This window comes from Rana temporaria, chromosome 6 (assembly GCF_905171775.1).
Source record: "Rana temporaria chromosome 6, aRanTem1.1, whole genome shotgun sequence".
NCBI lineage: Eukaryota > Metazoa > Chordata > Amphibia > Anura > Ranidae > Rana > Rana temporaria.
Window position 1 is genome coordinate 7,680,994 of NC_053494.1, and position 24,262 is coordinate 7,705,255.

General features: G+C 45.8%; 1 protein-coding gene across 1 annotated transcript; it reads right to left on the bottom strand.

Annotated features, from left to right (window-relative positions):
• Nucleotides 1–3,644: 3,644 nt before the first annotated feature.
• LOC120942993 lies at nt 3,645–23,849 on the bottom strand. Its single transcript, XM_040356005.1, has 3 exons — nt 23,551–23,849; nt 13,968–14,018; nt 3,645–4,108 (listed from the first exon to the last, which is right to left on the bottom strand). Exons 1-3 carry the CDS (start codon nt 23,819–23,821, stop codon nt 3,657–3,659), a joined length of 774 nt encoding a protein of 257 aa, XP_040211939.1. The 5' UTR covers nt 23,822–23,849; the 3' UTR covers nt 3,645–3,656.
• Between the last annotated feature and the right edge of the window lie 413 nt (nt 23,850–24,262).

The window sequence follows — 24,262 nt, forward strand, 5'->3', positions numbered from 1 at the left end:
TGCATTTCCAGCATCCAGTAAGAGTAAGCTCCAATGGAAGCTTCTAGCCACTGGGCCTCATGGGAGGCAGACACCACTACAGTGACATTATCCGCATAAGCGAATACGGATAGGGCCGAGGCATGGGGCACAGGTACCCCCTGAAATCCACATTCCTGCAGTGATCTCAAAAAAGGATCAATGGCGAAAACATAAAAAGGGGACTCAAAGGGCAACCCTGCCTCACCCCAGCCTCAACCCCAAAAGTACCACCCTGCCACCCATTAATAAGTGGAAAGCTCTCAGCCTTCCAGTATAAAGTTCTCAGCCAATCAACAAATAACCTTGGGATGCCATACTTTAACAGGGTCGCCCACAGATACCTATGATCAACCCTGTCAAAAGCTTTAGCTTGGTCTAAACTCACCATATATTTCCCATGCCTAAGAACCTTACACCTCTCAAACGCTTCCCTTAAGGAAATGAGAGCGCCAAAAATATTCCGCCCTTCTACCGTACCATACTGACAGTCTGTCAATAGTGCTGAAGAAAAACTCTTCAACCTAGAAAATAATATTTTTGCCAGAATTTTCCGGTCTACATTCAAGAGGGATATAGGCCTCCAGTTCTTGATGTCATTTGGTTCTCTACCCTTGAACAGCAGAACTAAGCATGATACTCTCATGGATGGAGGCATCAGGCGTTTCTCCAAACAACTTTTAAACACATCCACCAGAATCGGAGCCAGGGACTCTTTAAACTTCTTATAAAATTCGGCTGTAATGCCATCGGGTCCTGGTGCCTTCTTTTGACGGAATTTGTCAATAGCCTCCCTAACTTCTTCCACCGTTATGTCTGCTGTCAAGGGAGAAAAGTCCAAATTATCAACAACAGGACCTGGAACTGCCTCTAAAAACTGTGCCATCTTCTCCCTTTCCAAACCCTTCTCCTGAAACAAGTCAGCATAGTATGATCTTACCACTCCCAGAATACCCTCCCGAGACTCCTGCAAAATCCCCTGGGAATCCTTCAGGCCCGTTATTAACTTTTTAGCCACCTTGTCCCTACAATTCTCAAAGGGATCAGGTGTCCCTAGGGATCCATAGTCCCGTTCAAATACTAGGGAGTTGTATCTGCTATATTGGTATTGACTTAGCTCAGATTTTACTTGATCAATTTTCCTCCCTGCCTCCAACCCACCTGAATAAAGCAGCTCCAGCTCTTTCCGCAGCCTGAGATAACGGCTATATCTACTTTTCCCCATTCTAGCTGACGATTTCCTCAAGAGAGAAGAGATGTCCTTTTAACGTCCTCCCACCAATCCGCAGTACAGTCATAGAAGTCTAGTCTCTCTGCATGGTGTTGCAAGAGGTTCTGTACTTGTTGCTGAACAGACACATCTTCTAAAAGACTAGAGTTGAGCCTCCATAACCCCCTGCCCATGTCAGGATGCTTACAGGTTCCCAGGCAAAAGTAGAGGGCCGCATGATCTGAGTAAGGTACCAGCTTCTCACTCATATTGGTCACCAGTTCTGTAGAACTTACCAGTGCCATATCTAGTCTGCGCTTTATAATACCGCAAAAGAAGGTGAAGCCTGGCTTCCTGACATTTTGTGCAAAAACATCACTTAAACCGGTTTGCAAAATTAAATGATTAAGGACTTTGGAGTCACTACCCAACACCCTACCAGAAGAATGGTCACTTAGTGTCCTGGTGACATTAAAGTCTCCTACCATGACCACAGGGACTGATGTAAAGAGATATGGCTTCACATCATTAAATAACCCGATTCTTCCTGATATTGTTTGAGGCCCATATATGTTAAAGCGGTGGTTCACCCATAAAAACGACTTCCCCCTATTACACTGCCCCCCCGCATTACAATACGAATATGCCATTAATTTTTTTTTGGCTGCTGTACATACCTGGGTACAGCTATTCACCCGTGTCATCCGGGTTGCGAGTCCCGCGGGAGTGGGCGTTCCTACCATGGCGGTGATTGACGTTTTGACTAAAAAATGAGCTCCCCCCCGTCGCGTAAGCCGCGTCACGACTGGCGAAAGGAGCCGAACGCGATGCGCAGGCGCAGTATAGCGCCGACTCGCCGTTCGGCTCCTTCCGCCAATCGTGACGCTGCTTACGCGACTGGGGGAGCTCGTTTTTTAGTCAAAACGTCAATCACCGCCATGGTAGGAACGCCCACTCCCGCGGGACTCGCAACCCGGAGGACACGGGTGAATAGCTGTACCCAGGTATGTACAGCAGGCAAAAAAAAATTAATGGCATATTCGTATTGTAATGCGGGGGGGCAGTGTAATAGGGGAAGTCGTTTTTATGGGTGAACCACCGCTTTAATTAATCGGAGTCTCCTGCCATGAATTGTTACTTCCAATATAAGACATCTTCCCATTGACACCTCAGTGAGTCTGTGCACCGTCACATCCCTAGTATTAAAAGGGATGGCAACACCCGCATAAGACTCCACGGCTAAGGACCAAAATGAGGGTCTTGTGTGCCACTCCCTCTCTGCCTCCCGCATTGAGTCCCACAGATGTTAGATACGTCTCTTGTAAAAAATAGACATAAGCATCCAGGTACCTGAGGTGTTCAAAAACTGCATGCCTTGTCCTCCTGTTTTTAATGCTGTTCACATTGCTGGAGAAAATGTTTAGAGAAAAACTTGCCATCACAGCAAGGAAGAGAAAAAATAAGACCCCCATCATCATAAGTCAGAATCGGAGTCACTCTGCCGACTACCAGTCTCCATATCAGATTCTACGTATACAGGATCAGGGGGCGGACACCTTTTAGGGGGCGGGTCATCCTCTGAGCCAGTCGCATACTCCCTCTTCACTCTAGAGAATAGGAATCGGCATCCGAATCTGATAATGCTTCGTACCTATTGGTAGAAACTACCGTACCCACTTCTGGTTCCCCTTTCACTTTTTTAGCTGGCTTCTGCACTAATGTCCAGTCACTTTCGGGTTTACGGGTGGATTTATCTTTTTTATTCCTCCTCTTCTGACCAATGGTCTTCACAGAGACAGGAACAGAAGAAGAGTGTGCGGCCAGCTGCTCCTCAGCCTGCTGAACACTGTCCGCCCGTCCGTGCGGTAGTCTCCTGAACCTCTGTACCCACCTCCTCCCTAGTCAATGTAGCCCCGTTCATTAAGGCCTCCTCCTCTAGTTGTTCTGCTGCAGCCAACAATTCATTGTCTGCAGATTCCTCACCTATATTATGGAAGGCCTCCGGGCAATCCCTGTGGAAGTGGCCAAGCCTTCCACATATATTGCACTTAACCGTCTCGTAGGTAGAACTGATGTGGCCAACCTCCCCACAAAGATTACACTGCAAGATGGTGCAAATGCTCGCCACATGTTATCAGCTTTTTTGGGCAGTGGCGTTTTTGAGCAGTAAAAAAAACCCAAAACTAGTGGGTTCTGAGAGACGTTTTTCAGCTGTAAAAACGCTCTAATGCTGATAAACGCCAATAAACGCTCAAAAGGAGTTGGTTACTTACTGAGCACCTTGGGCATTTTAATTTTCAATGTGTTACCTTGCAGTAATGACAAATTCTAGATTTAAACCACGTTAAAGAAATGTAAACATTTTTTAATTAGAATTTATTTAAGAAGATGTAAAAAAATAATGCGTTTTGACTTCTAAAAAAAATTATCAAAATTGTCGTGGCCATCCAGTCTTGGGGGGATTTTTCAGGAGGTAATTCAATTTCTTTTTTATTTCTTTTTTATCCTCTGGTTTCAATTTTCCAAATTCCTTCCGGACCTCCATCATTATAGTGACCAACAGGTTTCCTGGAATAGCCCTGTGACCTCCATAGCCATCAAAGTTTACCTTTTGTGCAGCCCAATTTTGACATATTTGTAATGGCACAAGAAGCTTGAATAAAAGCCGAGCATATATATATGGTTTGTCATGGTGATCCTCCTTCATATGGGTAAAATTGTACTCTGTCAATTGGTTTAGTTGTATGTTAGGCAGAGGTTTTCCTTTTGGCATTATATGTCTCCCCATGTTTAGAGATCTTTTTGCAGTTCCCTGGCGATCATGGTGACCATAACGATTAGGCAGTATGTGATTTGTTCTGTCTCTCAATGGGGTTGATTCTAAAGAAAAAAAAAAATTGGAATTGTTTTTTGTATTTAATTGCCTTTTTTTATCATTTTTATTATAAACACAGTGACATTTATTCTTTATTTCCAGAGTCAGTCTGAGGTTTAGCAAAAGTTTTCGTATGATGGTAACATAAGTTTTGTTCTGTAACTTACCAAGTCTTACGTGTAACACGCATTTGGGTATTTTTTTTGTGTGTGCTTCCATTCTGCTTTTAAAGTAGAGTATGCACTTTTTGAGCTTCAGGTGTTGAGGTGCAGGCAACTAACTGAATACTCAAAGGGGACAATATAAAAGCATGAGATTTTGGCTGTAGAACATTTTAGAGGTTTGAGCTTTGAGTTTCAAAATGCTTAGTTGTAAGTGGGGGCTCAAAACGTATGTCAAGCCAATTTATTTATTTATTTTTAAGTGGGAGTAAACTCCTATGCATGATTTTTACCTATTGGTAAACCTATAATAAGGCTTACCTTAAAGGGGTTAAAAACCCTCATGTTTTTGCACCTTAACCACTTAAAGTGGAGGTCGACCCTAAAACATTTATCTAACATTACATCCAGCATAATTCGGACATGTACAGTATCCCTGTATTTTTTTTTTTCCGCTGTACATACCGATTTATTGTCATTCCCCCCCCCCCCCCGGCTTCCGGGTTCTGATTCCCGCGGGACTGGGCGTTCCTATTCAGAGGTAGATGATTGACAGGAAGTTTTTCACCAGACAAGGCGCATAAGGCCCGTCACCAGTTTTCCGTAAATAGCCGACCTGCGAGTTGGCTCTATACGGCGCTTGCGCAGTTAGCTGTACACGGCGGGCGCAGGCACCGTATAGCGCCGACTCGCAGGTCGGCTATTTACGGAAAACTGGTGACGCGCCTTATGCGCCTTGTCTGGTGAAAAACTTCCCGTCAATCATCTACCTCTGAATAGGAACGCCCAGTCCCGCGGGAATCAGAACCCGGAAGTCGGGGGGGGGGGGAATGACAATAAATCGGTATGTACGGCGAAAAAATAAATAAATACAGGGAAACTGTACATGTCTGAATTATGCTGGATGTAATGTTAGATAATTGTTTATCAAGCATACTGCCAACATGTACAGTATGCTGGGGTTATTTTTTTCGGTTTACATACCGTAGTATAGGTATTTTCCCCCCCGGCTTCCGGGTAGTGAATCCCGCGGGAGTGGGCGTTCCTATTCAGAGACTAGTGATTGACGTATGACAAAAGCTTCACCCCCGGCACATAATGCGCGTTTCTGAAAGAAGCCGAACTGCGAGTCGGCGCTATACGGCGCCTGCGCAGCGACGTTTGGCTTTTTTCGGAAACTGGTGACGCACATTATGCCCCGGGGGTGAAGCTTTTGTCAGACGTCAATCCCTAATCTCTGAATAGGAACGCCCACTCCCGCGGGATTCACTACCCGGAAGCCAGGGGGGGGGAAATACCTATACTACAGTATGTCAGGTAGACAAAAAATGATTTCAATGTAGTAAAAAGTAGGGTATTTATTCACATATATAAAAATTATTTATCAAAAAATGGGGCAAAACGTGGGTTGCATAATAGAAAATGAGTTGCGGCATAACAAAGAGACATGATTTACATGTAATGTATAAACAGTACACAACATTGCATTTATACGGCTATTAAAATGTGTTGCAGTATAAACTGTTTCTAATGCGTTTCGACCCTACTGGTCTTCTTCAGAGGTATTATAGTGTTGTGACTGGAAGGGAACACACATGGATTAGGCATCTCATAACATTTAATTTGAATCTTTAATTAAAAGAGTAACCCTGTAACCCTTTGAAACCACCCACCATTACATTCATATATAAAAATCTTAAAATAAAGGAGAAAGGGGTGGAAAAAGGGGAAAAAACATAATAATATACATATACAAAATGAGGAAATATTTTGATTTATTATTTACCGTTGGTGGAAATGTAGAAAAAGTCTCGATGTGATTGCTCTATGCTGGACAGGGGTGCCCGACAGTCCTCCCAGGGGTGGTCCGAACCTCGGATATCATGCACAGGCGTCCGCGCCAGAGGACCCCATTCAACACAACAGGGGGTCACCCACTATAAGTGGAACCCGCCTGGAATAGACCGACAGAGGGGGGGAAAAGGAAAACAAGGCGAAGAAAAGGAGAAAATGACCTGCAACAGAATAATGTATATTACAATTCTGAAGCTTTGTATATATATATACATACATACGTGGTAAGTATCTGTGGGTAAATAAAGGTGCCACAGGATATAGGCCCTAAAATTAATCAGTATTAAAAAGTAACAGGTAGGATATAGCGAGGAGAATGCCCCTAAATAGCCAGGTATGGAACACAATAACCTCCCAAGGGGGGGGGGGGAGTGAGAAAGGGGGGGCAAGGGAGAAAGGGAGGGGGGGAAAGGGGGGGTTGGGTTGGAGGAAATCATGATGTCAGTGAGGGAAGTGGGAAAGGGGGGTGAGGGGATGAGGAAGTGATGGGGAAAGGGGAACAAAAAAGGGGGGGGTGAGAGTGAAGGGCATAGGTGAAGGAAGTGAGTGAAAAAAAGGGGGGAAAAGAAGAAATTGCAAAGAGCAGGGATGTGGAGTGAGGGAGGTAAATGAGTGAGAGAAAGAAAGGAAAAACATTGAAGAAAAAGGGGAAAACAAGTGGAAAAGGGGGAAAGAAAAAAGAAAGAAGAATTATGTGACTGGGGTAGGGGAGGGAAATGAAGAAACAGGAAAAGGGAAAAGGGGAGTGAGAAAGATGGGACAGTGAATACAATTAAAAATGGTAGTGGAGCGTGTAAGTGGTGCCAGTGTGAGGTGGAGAAGGGGAATAAGTAGTGACTGTGAAAGAAAAGAGGAATGTGAAAAGAAAGATGATAGGGGAAGAAAACATAAAAGTGAAGGGGGGATGTGGAGAGGTACAAAAATAAAGAGGGAAAAATAAGGGAAGAAGAGAAAAAGGAAGAAGGGGGGGAAAGGGAAGGGGAGGGGAAAAGTGGAAGAGAAAAGGGGGGAACAATGGAATTGGAGGGTGGGAAAGAAAGGGGGAAAGGGAAAGAGAAGGGAAGAGAAAGGGAGGGAAGTGGAGAACGTGAGTGAGGATAAATAGGTAATATAAATGGGTGATGACTGGAAAGATGTGAATTGAATAGTGAAGAGGGAAGGGAATGTATGTGATAGGGGAAAATGGCAACCAGGGTGAGATTGGGATGGGTGAGAATTGAAAAAAAGGGGGCAGTGGTAAGCTGAGAAATGAAAGAAGGGGAAAGAAAAAAACCTAAGTGAGGAAAAAGCATCAGACCAACTTGGAAGCAAAAAGGGAAACAATACCTTGTAGGTTGAAACTTTTAGATTTAAAAGCATCCAAAAAGGGATCAAGCTATCTTGTAGAAAGACCGCTGGTGCTATAGAGAAACAGCACATGTCAGCGTGGTCCCCTCTGTAAGAATAGAGTAGGTACAGATGTAAAGGTTAATAGAGGGCAAAAAGAAGCCCCCTAGACAAAAGGATGAATGAAATTATTTGTTGCAAACTTACCCTGATGGGGGAAGAGACAGCGTGCTAATCCTGGAGGTTAGCAATGATCCTCCAGGAGAAGCAGAAGGGGCGGTGTTATATATAGTACACCTTATTGGCCAAATGGGGGGGGGTAACAAACCCACCCCCATTCCTATTCGGGCGTATGGGAACCAAACCTCCCCAAGTCGATTAGGGGTCCATGGTATGCACCTGGTGGTGAGGCGAGGCGAGGCGCATGGTGGGGGTGACCACCTCGGCGTGTGGAAACACAAACAGCGTCGACCACTGCCGCCGCTTCCGGCATGCTAAACGTAACGGCATGACGTCACCGCGTGCGCGCGGACCAGCCGCGCATGCGCAGTGCACGTCAAAGCTTGCAGGAGCGGTTCTACATGCCGCCAGCAGGGGGAGAGTGCATCTCCCGCAATAGACGGCCGTGCACTGTCGCCATCATGCGGGGGATGCTGGAGCGTACAAGTACGCTATTCTCTCACCCTGCTGGGCGGTGAACAGGAGACTGAAAAGCGCGGGCCGCTGCGATGAGACAAGTAAGGACACCCATGAAGGGCCACCGAGAGATACCCCTAGACAACAAAAAAGAAAGCAAACACACGGAAAAAAGAAGAGACAAAAATATTACATAATGGTAAAAAGGCCCCATAATCACATTACACGAATTACATGAATGAAATTGAACATGCCACAACATTTATGTGTATGATCTAAGAGACAACAATGATTTTCACCCTTATATATATGTGACTACATGAATATGGTTATGCAGGTATTGTTCTAAAAGGGCATAGCAAGAGAAGGGGCCTCAAGTGACAATTCTAACATAAGCACAGTAGCACAGCCAATACATAGAATAGTTATATCATATAGCTGAAGGAAATCTAAAGCGACAGATACCGGATGGGGTGGTCATGGTAAAATATGCCATAGATAAAGAGGATAGTGGCTCTATATAAGGAGAGTCATGAATAGTCATGGAGAAAGGGTATTTGACTGGTGTCCGAAAAACGGACCGTTAAATCGGATGGAATCGTATCTGTCAAAATCGTATGAAAATCGGACAGTCATCCGATTCAGTACGATTTACATTGACCACAATATAAAAAAAAATCGGACACGATTTTAATACAATTTCAAATCCGCACCAAAAAACGTGGTCAAACACGATTTTTGATGCGATTTTAAATCGTATCAAATCTGATGCGGTTCAAAACGGATGCACTTGGGGACCTAAATTAATGAATGGAAGTGAATGGATACGTTTTGCCATACAGATTTGTACGATTTAAAACCTAAAATCGTGAGAAGAAGTAGGATGATAAAATCGTGGTGTGAATGCACCCTTAAGAAAGGGGGCAAAAGACACTGATTCATTTAAGCCCGGCGGGGCTGTAGCTTGTAATCTGAAAATTCAACGCTGCTCATGTTGGAGCAGAATTTTGTTCCAGTTGCCGCCTCTATCTGGAATGTGAATTCTATAGAGCGCGGTGAAGGAAACTTTGGGTACAGTGTAATTATGCTGCGATACTGCGTGTCTCCCAATGGGGAGATATAGGTTGCCAATCTCCATGCTGTAAATGTGCTTCGCTATCCTTCGCCAAAACTCTTGTTTGGTCTTTCCGATATAAAAGGCACCGCATTCGCACTCATTGGGGAGTCGAAAAGTCTTTTCCTTCTTAATGAGTGGGCAGTGTGAGCAGTGACCACATGGAAAAGTGCCACGTGCAGGGCAATGTTTATTCTTCTTGACAGCATCCTTATACTCACTTTGTACTAAGCGATCCTCGATCAAAGTAGCACGTTTAACCACTAGCCGACCACGCACCGTCATTATACGGCGGCAGGTCGGCTCTCCTGGGCGAGAGCCCGTAGCTATACAGCGGCTCCTTGAGCCGCCACTAGGGGGCGCGTGCGCGCCGTTGGAGGCGCGCGCCCCCGACTCCCGTGCGTGTGCCCGGCGGGCTCGATCGCCGCCGGGCACACGCGATCGCTCGTCACAGAGCGGGGACCGGGAGCTGTGTGTGTAAACACACAGCTCCCGGTCCTGTCAGCAGGGGAAATGCTGATCTTCTGTTCATACAATGTATGAACAGAGGATCAGTGTTTCCCCTAGTGAGGCCACCCCCCCACAGTTAGAACACACCCAGGGACATACTTAACCCCTTCCCCGCCCCCTAGTGTTAACCCCTTCACTGCCAGTGGCATTTTTATAGTAATCCAATGCATTTTTATAGCACGGATCGCTATAATAAAAATGCCAATGGTCCCAAAAATGTGTCAAAAGTGTCCGAAGTGTCCGCCATAATGTCGCAGTACCGAAAAAAATCGCTGATCGCCGCCATTACTAGTAAAAAAATATATTAATAAAAATACCATAAAAATACCCCCTATTGTGTAAACGCTATAACTTTTGCGCAAACCAATCAATAAACGCTTATTGCGATTTTTTTTAAGATAAAAGTGATCACGTTCAAGGGTAGCAATGTGGGGTGCTCAATGGCAATACCCGACGCGTTTCGGCTCAGTAAGCCTTCAACAGGCCTTCAACATGCCCCTGTTGAAGGCTTACTGAGCCGAAACGCGTCGGGTATTGCCATTGAGCACCCCACATTGCTACCCTTGAACGTGATCACTTTTATCTTTGTCATATTCATGACTTTTACAAATAAACCTTTTGGTTTTAATTGACCTGCACTATTGGAGTTCCTTTTTCCATTTTTATATCATCCATCCTATGGCTTCTTTGGAGCTTTAGCTACGTCCTCTGCCTGCATCTCCTGATCGATGGTCCAAAGATCGTATTCAGAGCCTGTGGCATTGACGCAATACATCATTCAAGCACTGCTGGTTCCTGTTGTCCATTCCATTGGAGTTTCAGTCCTGCACATGATCTAAGTCCGGTTTTTAGTGGTCCCGGCTTCCAAAGACCACAATGTCTGGCTGACTCTTTGCTGTACAGTAGTAGAGTCCAACACCATCTGGTAAGCGTGTTTTACCCATTTCATACCTTGATGTGATTGTGATCTTCACGGGGTTCTACAGACAACTTGTACACCTGTTGCATCTTAATCACTGGATAGCAGCTCACCTGTTTTCCTGCACCAATCACTCCATTGATGTTCACTCATCTTCAAAATATAGACTTTAATACTTTTTTTTTTTTTTTTTTGTATATTGAGCACTGTTAGAGCTACTTTCATCCATGCCAATGGTTTACATATATGCTCTTACACCATGAGAGTTGTTACCTTACTTGGTACTATATATTTTTGAGTTTGTTAGCGCTACATTTTTTGTTTATCATCTTGCTGGCTTTGTTTGTTTGTTTGTATGTAGCAGCTTGGCACCTATTTCCATATTAGCGCAGTTTTTCTTTATTTTATTTAAAATTGTCGCTCTATTTTTGTTTATAGCGCAAAAAATAAAAACCGCAGAGGTGATCAAATACCACCAAAAGAAAGCTCTATTTGTAGGGAAAAAAGGACGCCAATTTTGTTTGGGAGCCACGTTGCACGACCGCGCAATTGTCAGTTAAAGCGGCGCAGTCCCGAATCGCAAAAATGCTCTGGTCTTTGGGCAGCAATATGGTCCGGGGGTTAAGTGGTTAAAAGTGATGGAAGGATGGTCGGAAATAAATGGTTTAATTTTTGGATCATCTGTTAGAATAGTCTCAGGCCCCGTACACACGACCAGTTTCCTCGGCAGAATTCAGCTTCCGACAGAGTTTCTGGCTGAATTCTGCCGAGGAAACTGGTCGTGTGTACACTTTCGGCCGAGGAAGCCGACGAGGAGCTCGACGAGGAAATAGAGAACATGTTCTCTATTTCCTCGTTGTTCTATGGGAGCTCTCGTCCCGCCGAGCTCCTTGGCGGCTTCAGGGCTGAACTGGCCGAGGAACTCGATGTGTTTGGCACGTCGAGTTCCTCGGCCGTGTGTATGAGGCCTAATTGTTATGAAAGATTTGTTGAATAGATTTGTGTTGACGGGAAAAACGTAGGATAATTCTGGTGACGTCTGAATCAGAACTGGGTATTAGCTTCTTTTTGTGTAGAAGTGTATGTCTAGAAAAGCGGTAAGTTTTGTTATAGGCCTTCCGTAAGCAATTACGGCTATAACCTCGAGAGAGAAGTCTGTTCTGAAGTTTACCAGCTTCCTCGAAAGCCTTTCCTGATGACGCAAAAACTGCGAAACGCGTAGAAGCTGTCTGGACACACAAGGAGGGGGAAGCACACCAACGCGCTGGGACCGTTTGTAGCAATACACAAGGTCAGGAGCGGGGCTTGTACACCTTCCGAGACACCACACAAATGCTGGTCAGCGGCTAAAACGGTTGACACTGCCAAAGATACTCAGTGCCGGTCAGAGGCACTTCTTTCTGTAAGTGCATTTGTTTTTAATATTTTAATAAATTAATTTTACATACTACACTATGATGAGCCCCTTGTTTTTGAGGAAATAAGGACATCCTTGTAAGAGGGAGAAGGAGGAATACCAGTGACGGAATAAGAAAGACACCATTGTGGGGCTTTTTATTATCCGGGGTCTGGTGAGTGTTGAGTTCAACCATTGGTGATGGTGGCACATCATTGTCGGGTGGAAGAGATAGTTGCACCTTTCTATATGTAACCAGTATTAACAGCATTTGAACCCACATACCCTATTGGACCACATGGGGCAATAGAAATATTGACTGTTGTTTCAGGGTTGGAGTTCCCAGCGCAGCCGGTGCATTTTGTATTTTAAATTTGGGACTCTTTTTCACTTCTGTTCCTTGTTTTTTTGTTTGTATTTTGGTTTGGTTTCTTTTCACTGTTGCCAGCCTTGAGCCTCATAAAGGGCCATTTTCTTTCACACAGGAATATTATGGTGCATTGAAGCTTAAGCTGACACCAAACTTTGGGGCGCACCCTAAGTATTGAGCTCACAGCACTATTTATGTTTATGTTATGTTAACCAAAATAGGAAGTGAGAGGAGATCCCTCCAAAATGACGGAATCCCTGGTTGTCACCAGGCTCACCAGAACTAGCGTCCCCATTGGAAAATTTCCCCTCTATTCCTGTTCTAAGGACAACTAAAAAGTTGGGATTTTATTTTATTTTCACTTTGGATAATAATGGTAAGCAGGACACATAGGGAGGGTGAATCCGATGTTCTAATCCCTCTCCACTCTATCCAAAACGAAAAAATAAATAAATAAAAATTGCCATATGTTATTCTTTAACCACTTAAGGACCGCCTCCTGCACATATACGTCGGCAGAATGGCACGGCTGAGCACAGGCACGTACAGGTACGTCCTCTAAGTGCCCAGCCGTGGGTCACGCCCGCTACCCGGTCCGAAGCTCCGTGACCGCAGGACCTGCGGACCCGATCGCCACTGGAGTCCCGCGATCGGTCCCCGGAGCTGAAGAACGGGGAGAGCTGTGTGTAAACACAGCTTCCCCGTTCTTCACTGTGGCGCCGTCATCGATCGTGTGTTCCCTTTTATAGGGAAACACAATCAATGACGTCACACCTACAGCCACACCCCCCTACAGTTAGAAACACAAATGAGGTCACACTTAACCCTTTCAGCGCCCCCTTGTGGTTAACTCCCAAACTGCAATTGTCATTTTCACAATAATCAGTGCATTTTTATAGCACTTTTTGCTGTGAAAATGACAATGGTCCCAAAAATGTCAAAATTGTCCGAAGTGTCCGCCATAATGTCGCAGTCATGAAAAAAATCGCTGATCACCGCCATTAGTAGTAAAAAAATTTTTTTTTATAAAAATGCAATAAAACTATCCCCTATTTTATAAACGCTATAAATTTCGCGCAAACCAATCGACAAACGCTTATTGTGATTTTTTTTATCAAAAATATGTAGAAGAATACGTATCGGCCTAAACTGAGGAAAAAAACATGTTTTATATATTTTTGGGGGATATTTATTATAGCAAAAAGTAAAAAATATTGCATTTTTTTCAAAATTGTCGCTCTATTTTTGTTTATAGCGCAAAAAATAAAAACCGCAGAGGTGATCAAATACCACCAAAAGAAAGCTCTATTTGTGGGAAAAAAAGGACACCAATTTTGTTTGGGAGTCACGTCGCACGACCGCGCAATTTTCAGTTAAAGCGACGCAGTGCCGAATCGCAAAAACTGGCCAGGTCCTTTAGCTGCCTAAAGGTCCGGGTCTTAAGTGGTTAATTTGGTTGAACTATTGCCTGACCGTGTGTCAATAAACTATCATGGAAATTGAACAATGACCAGGTAATGAAGGGGTGACGTGACACTTCGACACCCTCCAATTACCTATCCAATATGCGCTTCTTACCCAAATGCAGTGTACTTCCCGAGTTCTTCGTTGTGTTGATTGTCACACCCACTGCATTGGAAAAAAGAAAAGAAAGATGGGTTAGATTTGCCAATTAATTTATATACATACACCAATCAACCATAATGTTATGCCCACTGACAGGTAAAGTGAATAACATTGATAATCTTGATACAATGGCAGGTGAAAGTGGGTGGGATATAAGGGCAAAATTGTAATGGCTAGACGAATGGGTGAACGTTTGCAGTGGTCAGGACCAACCAAAAGTGGTTCAAGAAAGGAAAACTGGCAAACTGACAACAGGGCCATGGGTGCACACGGCTCATTGATGGAGGTGGGGGAAGGCTGGCTGGCCTGTGTAGTCCAATTCAATGGAAGAGATACTGTAGCTGAAATTGTTAAAAAAGGTAATGCTGGTTCTGATAGAAAGGTGTCAGAACAGACAGAGCATAGCAGTTCGTTGGGTATGGGGCTGGATAACCGCAGACCGGTCAGGCTGCTGATGATGACCTGTGACCACGGCCAAAAGCACCTACAACATACCTCCCAACCGTTCCGGATTTCGCGGGAATATTCCGCGATTCGCAGGAAATTCCGCGGTCCCGCGAGCAGCGCTATTGTCCCGCGTTCCCCCCCCCCCCCACTCAACAACTTTGATCCGCAGACCCCCCCCCCCGCGCTCAACAACTTCGTTTGGGGGGGTATGCTCATTTGTCCCTCATTCTGAAGTTGAAAAGTTGGGAGGTATGCCTACAATTGGCGCATGAGCATCATAAATGGACCACAGAGCGATAGAAAAAGGTGTTTTCTATTTAACACATCTACAAATCTTTCTCAATAAGCTTCCCTGCAGCTGGATAAACCATACTGCTCAAAACCATGAATTGTTATTTTCCCCTCTTTATTTCATAGTGCCAGCCCTTTCTATCTGTGCAAGAAGCCCCCACCACCTCATTAACAAATGGGTGGCATATAACAAACATCAATGATTAACTTTGAAGTATGCACATCCATATGGAGTTCCACCCATAATGCTTCATCCTCATCACACTCTCCATCAACCAGGTCCTCTTTCACACTCGCTTTGAGGTCACTTCTCACATAAAGACAGACGCCACCACCTTTCCTTTTTACCCTGTCTCTCCGAAAGAGAGCATAGCCAGGAATATTAAAGTGGTTGTCAAACATCAAATGTGAACATAACATATACCACTATAGGGGCAGATCCTCAAAGAAATTACGCCGGCGTATCTCTTTATACGCCGCGTAATTTCAAATTTTGCGCGTCGTATCTTTGTTTTGGTATCCACAAAACAAGATACGACGGCATCTCGGCTAGATCCGACAGGCGTGCGTCTTAGTACGCCGTCGGATCTAAGCTGCAATTTTTCGGCGGCCGCTAGGTGGCGTTTCCGTCGAAATCCGCGTCGAGTATGCAAATTAGCTAGTTACGGCGATCCACGAACGTACGTCGGCCCGGCGCATTTTTTTCCGTCGTTTGCGTTCGGCTTTTTCCGGCGTATAGTTAAAGCTGCTGTTCTGAGGCGTACTCAGTGTTAAGTATGGCCGTTGTTCCCGCGTACATTTTTTTATTTTTTACGTCGTTTGTGTAAGTCGTTCGCGAATAGGGATTTGCGTAGAATGACGTCACCGTCGTAAGCATTGGCTGGTTCCGGTTTAATTTCGAGCATGCGCACTGGGATACCCCCAGGGACTGCGCATGCACAGTTCATAAAAAACGTTGTTTACGTCGGGTCACGACGTATTTACATAAAACACGGCCCCCATTACATCCATTTGAATTCCGCGCCCTTACGCCGCGAGAGATACACTACGCCGCCGGACCGTATCCGCGGATAAATCCTCTGAGGATTTTGATCCGATGGAGTGTACACACCATCGGATCGAAATCCGCGCCGAATTCCCATCGCGGTGACGTGTCGCGCCGTCGCCGCGATGATGACGCGGTGACGTGCGTGACGCTGTCATATAAGGATATCCACGCATGCGTCGAATCATTACGACGCATGCGAGGGATGGGTTCGGACGGATCGATCCGGTGAGTCTGTACAGACCACCGGATCGATCCGCTGGAGGCGATTCCAGCTGATAGATTTGATAGCATGTCTTCAAATTTTTATCTGCTGGAAATCGGAAATATCCGTGGATAAATATCCGCTGGAATGTACACACCAGGGGATCTATCCGCTGAAACCGATCCGCTGAGATTTTTCAGCGGATGGATCCTCTCGTGTGTACGGGGCCTAAGATCCGACCGGCGTAAGTGTCTTACACCGTCGTATCTTAGGCTGCATATTTACGCTGGCCGCTAGGTGGCGCTTCCGTATAGTTACGCGATGAATATGCTAATTAGGTAGATAGGCCGATTCAGAAACATACTTGCGGAGGGCGTAAAGTTACCCCTGCTATATGAGGCGTAGCTAATGTTAAGTATGGATGTCGTTCCCGCGCCGAGTTTTGAAAATTTTACGTCGTTTGCGTAAGTCGTTCGCGAATAGGGCTTTGCGTAAGTTACGTTCACGTCGAAACCAATAAGGCTTTGCGGCGTAATTTCGAGCATGCGCACTGGGATTTTTAATGAACGGCGCATGCGCCGTTCGTAAAATACGTCAAACACGTGGGGTCAAAGTGAATTTAGATAAAACACGCCCACATCAAACACATTTGAATTAGGCAGGCTTACGCCAAACGACATACGTTACGTCACCGTAACATAGGGCGCAAGTCCTTTCTGAATACAGAACTTGCGCCCTAATTTACGGCGGCGTATAGATAGACAAATCTATCTGAATCCGGCCCACAACCTATAGGTAAGGCTTATTATAGGCTTACTTTTAGGTACACATTATGCATGGGAGTTTACTTCCACTTTAAAAATACTTTTTAACCAATTACAGACTCTGGGTGTGCTAGACAGGCCCCTAAAAATGTCACCATTGTTCACAAGGCATGTCTAGTACATTCAGCCCGTCTGCCCTATTGCCAGGATCCCCCTGTCAAAGTACACAGAAATTGATGAATCGTAGCTGCATTGGTGAGTACACATAGAAGGTCTTGGCAGCAGGAGCTGTAAAAAAAAAATCAGTCTGGCAAGGTTTATCAACAACATTGATAAACCACCAATACAGAAAGATAAAAAAAAAAAAACATTGTTTCATTTTGTATGTTTTTTTTTTTTCATCTACAGATCAAAGGAATGAACTTCAATCTGCAGATGAAGTCAGTTAAAGCAACCTTAATTGAATGTTCCCCTGTTGAGCCCCTTATTAACCCTTAGTTTACTCTAATCGGACCTAATTAACTCCTTATGCCGCGTACACACCATCACCTTATGTGATAAAAAAAACGACAGTTTGAAAAACGTCAATTTAAATGACCGTGTGTGGGGGAAAACGTTGTTTTATGTCTTGTGAAAAATGACAAAAAAAAATTGAAGCATGCTTCAATTTTATGTGTCGTTTTTCAAAACGTCGTTTTTTGTTTCACAGAAATTGACCGTGTGTAGCATAAAACAGCGTTTAAAACAAGGTTTTTACACCCGCGCATGCCCAGAAGCTAGTTATGAAGCGAGCTTCAATGGAAAAAAGTGCTGAACGTAACCTCGCTTTGCTAGAACATTGTGAGAAAAACGATGGTGTGTAGACAACGTCGTTTTTGAAAATTGAAGTTTCAAAAACGTTGTTTTTTACTTCACAGAAAATGACGTTTTTTTCCATCACATAAAGTGATGGTGTGTACGTGACATTATTCTCCTTCTCAATTTTTTTTCTGTTTTTGTTTGTTTTGTCCATTAATATTAAACTGAAAAAAAGCTCAAAATTGGAAACATTCACTTTATTTTATTTGTAAATATCTTTGCGAAGCTTTGTACCCAAATCATAGTTTTAGTGTTGTTTTAAACAGGACAAATTACAGAGTAAATGCACACGTTTTATGTGCAGTAAAACACTAAAATGCAAAAAAAAAAAAAAAGTGCCTTTTGTTTAGTTTTATTACACTTACCGTATTTTCCGGCGTATAAGACGACTTTTTGGATGCAAAAAAATGCATCCAAAGTCGGGGGTCGTCTTATACGCCGGGTACGGTCTCCGTGCAGCTGCGATCGTCATAATTTCAAAGCTGCGCGCCGTCTTCTCAGCACGTCCTCGCTGTCCTGTGATAGGCGGAACAGAAATCTTCCCAGCAGCGCCTCTGTTCTGTTTTCCGCCAATCACGGATGCCTTCTCATCCTCGGACGAGATGAGAAGGCATCCGTGATTGGCGGAACACAGAACAGAGGCGCTACTGGGAAAATTTGTGTTCTGCCAATCACAGGACACGCTGAGAAGACGGCGCGCGGCTTTGAAATCATGGACGCTCGCAGCAGACGGAGACTGTCACCGGCCTGCAAAACGTGAGTGATGGCACAGTGGGGGGGAAAGTGGGGGCATGCAATGTGATGGCACTGTGGGGGCATGCAATGTGATGGCACTGTGGGGGCATGCAATGTGATGGCACTGTGGGGCATGCAATGTGATGGCACTGTGGGGGCATGCAATGTGATGGTACTGTGGGGGAATGCAATGTGATGGCACTGTGGGGCATGCAATGTGATGGCACTGTGGGGGAATGCAATGTGATGGCACTGTGGGGCATGCAATGTGATGGCACTGTGGGGGAATGCAATGTGATGGCACTGTGGGGGAATGCAATGTGATGGCACTGTGGGGGCATGCAATGTGATGGCACTGTGGGGGAAAGTAATGTGATGGCACTGTGGGGGCATTTAATGTGATGGCACTGTGGGGGCATGTAATGGCACAGTGGGGGCATGTAATGGCACAGTGGGGGCATGTAATGGCACAGTGGGGGCATGTAATGGCACAGTGGGGCTTGAAAAAAAGGGGGTAGTCTTATACAGTGAGTATATCCCAAAACCAAAAAATTTCCTGGAAAATTAGGGGGTCGTCTTATACGCCGGGTCGTCTTATACGCCGGAAAATACGGTAATTGTCTAAGGGTTGCCAGAAAAAAAAATTATTGTTAGAGTACAATATTCACAAAAAGAAAGTCTTGTTTGTCCTTAAAAAAAACAACATATGTGTTACATTGTTATCTTAGTAATGACAAAATTGTCCCTAAATAAACAGGTTTATAGCAGAAATGTGAAAATTGCTCTCGTCCATAAGGGGTGAATAGGTGTGAGGGCCAATAATGGCTATCCTTATGTAGCACGCACCCTCTAGTGTGCTAGAAGAATAGTACATTTTGTAAAAACAGGTACATTTTAAGGCGTGGCTGGCAGCCAAGCTTGGCTGTGTTTTGATCTGGGCTGGGAATGGCTCAGGGTAGTGCTGGGTGACTCACAAGTAGTATCACCAGGACCTCCCACTTCGTTCCAGAAAGTTCTGGAGTTTTCTGGGGGAAGAGGTGGGAAGGAGAGGTGGAGCTGCCTGTGGTATTCTGAGGAGCCCTGACCAATCCCCAATCTGGATTGGCAGGGGGCAGGCCTCCTTAAATACCCAGGGTCAGCCCAGCTGGGGGTGAGTTAAACGGGTGGGATATGGAGTGTTAGGCTATTGGGGCCTTTGAGGGAGGGGGGGTGACCTTGGGCCTGGGCTCAGGTGCGGATGGGACCCTCTTACAACCCACAGAGGTGTCCAGACCAGGAGCAAGAGAGGACAGTGGGAGAATTCTGCCAGGCAAGTCTTTAGGTGTTTCACAGAGGCAGCCAACAGGGCTGGTGAGTGTTCACACAGTCGGATGGACTGGGAGGCATGCCTAAGAGGACTGATATGCAGCAGTCTGGAGGATTGTGGTGGCACGGGCAGTGGAAAGGGGCAGCCACAGCCAGGAGGGCTGGCATTGCCTGAAGAGGTGGTACTGGAAGCAGTAGCCACAGGACAGCTAGCACTGGAACTTTCTATTTTTGCTACACCATAGGGGCCCCTGCCTGCAAAGGGCATTTGCTTAGGACCTGACTGAGCCAGTGTTGGGCCTACAGTGCTAGCTGATCCAGGAAGTGCAAGCAAGTGATGTGCTGGAGGAGTGAGGAATAATAGTCTGCAAGCAAGGAAGAGCAGGAGGAGAAAAGGAGATTGTATATACTGTGGTGAATATAGATGGTCCCAAACTTTGATTGTTAATTACCTGGGCATCTCATAAGTTCCTATCCCCATCCGAGTAAAATGACCCTCAATAAAATACAAAAAAAAACAAGTGCATGGACTGCTTTCTTGTCTCTGGATGCTTGAAAAGTGTGTGCCGGGCAGGCAAGGGTGACAGAAGGACCACTACACTCAGCAGCCCCTACGGGGGTACCGCTACACTTGGATATGATTATTTAACCGCTTGCCGACTGCCTCACGCAGATTTACATCGGCGGAATGGCACGGGCAGGCAAAGCAATGTATATATACACGTTGCTTTGAATCCTGCCCCCTAGCGGGTGCACGCGCCCGCCACAGTCTCCGTGATCGTGCCCGCGGACTCGATGTCCGTCTGTGTCCGGCGATTGGGTCACGGAACAGCAGAAAGGGGGGATGCCTTTGTAAACAAGGCATCTCCCTGTTCTACCTAGTGACACAACACTGATCATCTGCTCCCTCTCATCGGGAACAGCGATCAGTGACGTGTCTCAGTAAGCCACACCCCCTAACAGTTAGAATCACTCCCTGTGCACAGGAGAAGAGAATAAGGTTTTACCAATGGAGCATCTGTTTGTTTATTTTTTCTGAGACACATCGCCGGCCTTGAGCTATCATCTCTAATGGAGAGACATCGTCCAGCAGTGACCCCACATATCCAGCCCTTCTGGTGGAGCGGTGAGGACCTTTCCCTAAGATCATCGTGAGGAAAAGGCCCCCGCTGGGTTTAAGCCACAGGTCTGTGCAGCTGGTAAGCGCAGACTTCTTCCGTGGTGGATTTGTGGTGTTTTGGAAAGTCACGACAATTTGGATGTATGCACCTATTGATACCCTATCCCTGAGTCCATCCTTGTGTACTTATCTACAAAGAATCTCGCTTTTCTTGGGATTTCTTTTTTCATTAAAGCGGAGCGCCTCCCTAAAAATATATTAAAAGCCAGCAGCTACAAATACTGCAGCTGCTGACTTTTAATCAATGGACACTTACCTGTCCTGGAGTCCAGCGACGTCTGCAGCAGACCGCCATCCTCGGTGAGGGAATCAGGAAGTGAAGCCTTGCGGCTTCACTGCCCGGTTCCCTATGGCGCATGTGCGAGTCGCGCAGCGCCGTCCTCACTGGTCCCCGTTGTGTTCTGGGAGCCGTGTGTTTCCCAGAACACAACGGGGGGGGCAGGAAGTGACGCACTACCCGCAGAGAGGACTCCCGGAAGTGGGTGCAAATACCTGTCTTAGACAAGTATCTTCACCCCCCCCCCCCCAAAAGGTGCCAAATGTGACACCGGAGGGGGGGAAGGTTCCGTTGAGCGGAAGTTCCACTTTAGGGTGGAGCTCCGCTTTAAGACTTCGAGGGTTGAAAATTATATGTTGAGATTATTTGTTCTTGCACAGGATTTGTTTTCACAGGATCTTTATTTATTGGAAGATTTATGTTGGCAATATTTGGACTATTTTTGAGAATTTTTGGATTAGAATTTCTTGCACGGGTTTTGCTTTCACGGGATTCAATTCATCCGTTCATTTTGAATGTGCATATACATTGTTGTTTTTTTAGTGGGTTTATTTGTTCACATATCAATTGATGTGCAGATATTATCACTTATTAGGTATATTTTTATACAGGGCTGGACTGGGACAGAAATTTGGCCCTGGACTTCATCCAGACTGGCCCACTTTGACATGTCGCTCCCATGGCGGCCGGACAACTCCCGCACCCCCCCCCCCCGGTCACCCAAGCCCCTCTCCCCCTTCACTAGCCATTCTACTTTATTAGAGGAGAACGGTTGGTACTGGTACTCTTATAGGCAGTACCAGTGGGGAAGCTAGACATTATTTCACCCGGGGCAAAGAATCAGTTCGGTGCCCCCCCTTATGGGACAAGATTAGGCAGACGTCAGAAACTCCCAGGCCATAGCTGTTGAGTCAGCTGTCTGTCCCCCCCCCCCCATGCTCCTCTGTCGTCCCCCCTGCTCCTTTGGTACTCCCCCTGCCTCTTTGTTCCCCCCAGGTGAGCGCTGCGGGGAGGGAGAAGAGGAGAGCGCTGCGGGAAGGGAGAGATAGAGGAGCAGAGGGGGGCGGTGGTCCGCTATCACTGAAGCCGGCCCACTGAACCACCGGCCCACCGGGAAACTCCCTGTAGTCCCAACGGCCAGTCCATCCCTGTTTTTATATGTATTTCTTTTCACAGGTTTCTAGTATTTATTTACTACACTTAAAGCGGGGGTTCACCCTATATGAAAAAAAAAAAAAAAAATTTCCCTCTAACATTAAATTCGGCATAGTAGCGCGAGCTACAGTATGCCTGTCTGTATTTTTTTATCGCCGTACTCACTGTTATATCGTACATAGAAGATTCCGGGGAATGGGCGTTCCTATGGAGAGGGAAGGTGATTGACGGCCGGCTCTGGCACGTCACGCTTCTCCGGAAATACCCGAAATAGGCTTGGCTCTTCACGGCGCCTGTGCGCAGGCGCCGTGAAGAGCCGAGACCTACTCCGGCTGTCTTCGGGGAGCGTGACGTGCCAGAGCCGGCCGTCAATCATCCTCCCTCTCCATAGGAACGCCCATTCCCCGCGGCAGACGGAATCGTCTATGTACGATATAACAGTGAGTACGGGGATAAAAAATTTAAGACCGGCATACTGTAGCTCGCGCTACTATGCCGGATTTTATGCTGAAATGTTGTTCTGCAGGGTGAACCACCGCTTTAAAGCGGATGTGCGCTGAAAAAAAAATATTAAAAGCCAGCAGCTACAAATACTGCAGCTGCTGACTTTTAATATTAGGACACTTACCTGTCCTGGAGTCCAGCGCCGTCCGCAGCAGAGGACGAGCGATTGCTCATCACTCTACTGCTCCCCCCTCCATCCACGGTGAGGGAACCAGGAAGTGAAGCGCTCCATCTTCACTTCCCGGTTCCCTACGGCGCATTCGCGAGTCACGCTGCACCTGCCGATTGGCTCCCGCTGTGTGCTGGGAGCCGAGTGTTCCCAGCATACAACGGGAGGTGACTTCATGCCCACAGTCTGCCCGAGACTGTTGTGGCCAGAAGTGGGTGCAAATACCTGTCTTTAGACAGGTATCTGCACCCCCCTCCCCCCTGAAAGGTGTCAAATGTGACACCGGAGGGGGGGAGGGTTCCGATCAGCAGGAGTTCCACTTTAGGGTGGAGCTCCGCTTTAAGATATTTCATTAATTTTACCTAGCCATTCATACTGGTTGTGTTGGTTTTCACACAATTTAGTATTTGGAGCGCAACCCTTATTTCTTTATTTTTGTTTTTGTGTCATCCCACATGGTGTTGCAGCCTACTAGTAATTTATCAACGCAGTTTTTTTTTTCTTTTTATACAACAAAAAAGCCCTGGGTTGTTGTGATAAGCACTGGTGAGTGAAGGAGCATTTTCCACTATTATATAAAGTAAAAATTCTATTTCTTACCTCTAAGTTCTTTTTCAAGGTCCAGACTAGATTGGCGCTCATTGATTTCTTTCAGGAGCTTCACAATAATGTCAGGTGCACAATCCACAGTGTAATGGCGACATATAACATCCACCAATTCTTCTGCAGTTTTTTTTTCAATATTCGTTAGAGAAATTTTGGAAAATCCTGGCTTCTCAAATTCATTAAGTTTTCTCCTGAAGGACTCTAATGATGTTTCTTCAATGTTTAGTAGAGCGTTCGCCAAAATACTTTTAATATTTCCAGCCATGGCATCGGATATGAAAAAACTGTTACTTGACACTAAACAACAAAGCAAATGATGTGATTAAATATATCCAAACAGCTTTGTTCCATAGACACATTCAGGTACTTACATTGGTTGCAGTGTAATGATTTCTAATCAGTTCTGTGTTGCACCCGTCTCCATATCACTGCAGGGCGGAAGCGACGTCAAAAACGTCACTTCCGCCCAATGCTCTTAACCACTTGCCGACCGCCACCGGTAGATATACGTCGGCAGAATGGCTCCTGTGGTAAAAGCAATGTACAGGTACGTTGCTTTGAAATTCCCACCGTGCGGGCACCCACGCACCCTCCGCGAGCTCCGGGACCGTGCCCGCGGGCACGATGTGCGCCGGTGTTCCGCAATCGTGTGATGGAGCTGCAGAACAGGGGGATGCCTGTGTAAACAAGGCATTTCCCTGTTCTG

Excerpts from the sequence above, each read along its gene's own strand:
- LOC120942993 (XM_040356005.1), bottom strand. The coding sequence starts at position 23,821 with ATGGCTGGAAATATTAAAAGTATTTTGGCGAACGCTCTACTAAACATT. Across the intron at positions 14,019-23,550 it reads CCTTGAAAAAGAACTTAGAG|TGGGTGTGACAATCAACACA; the intron begins GTAAGAAATAGA and ends TTTCCAATGCAG. Across the intron at positions 4,109-13,967 it reads GGGAAGTACACTGCATTTGG|AATCAACCCCATTGAGAGAC; the intron begins GTAAGAAGCGCA and ends TTTTTTCTTTAG.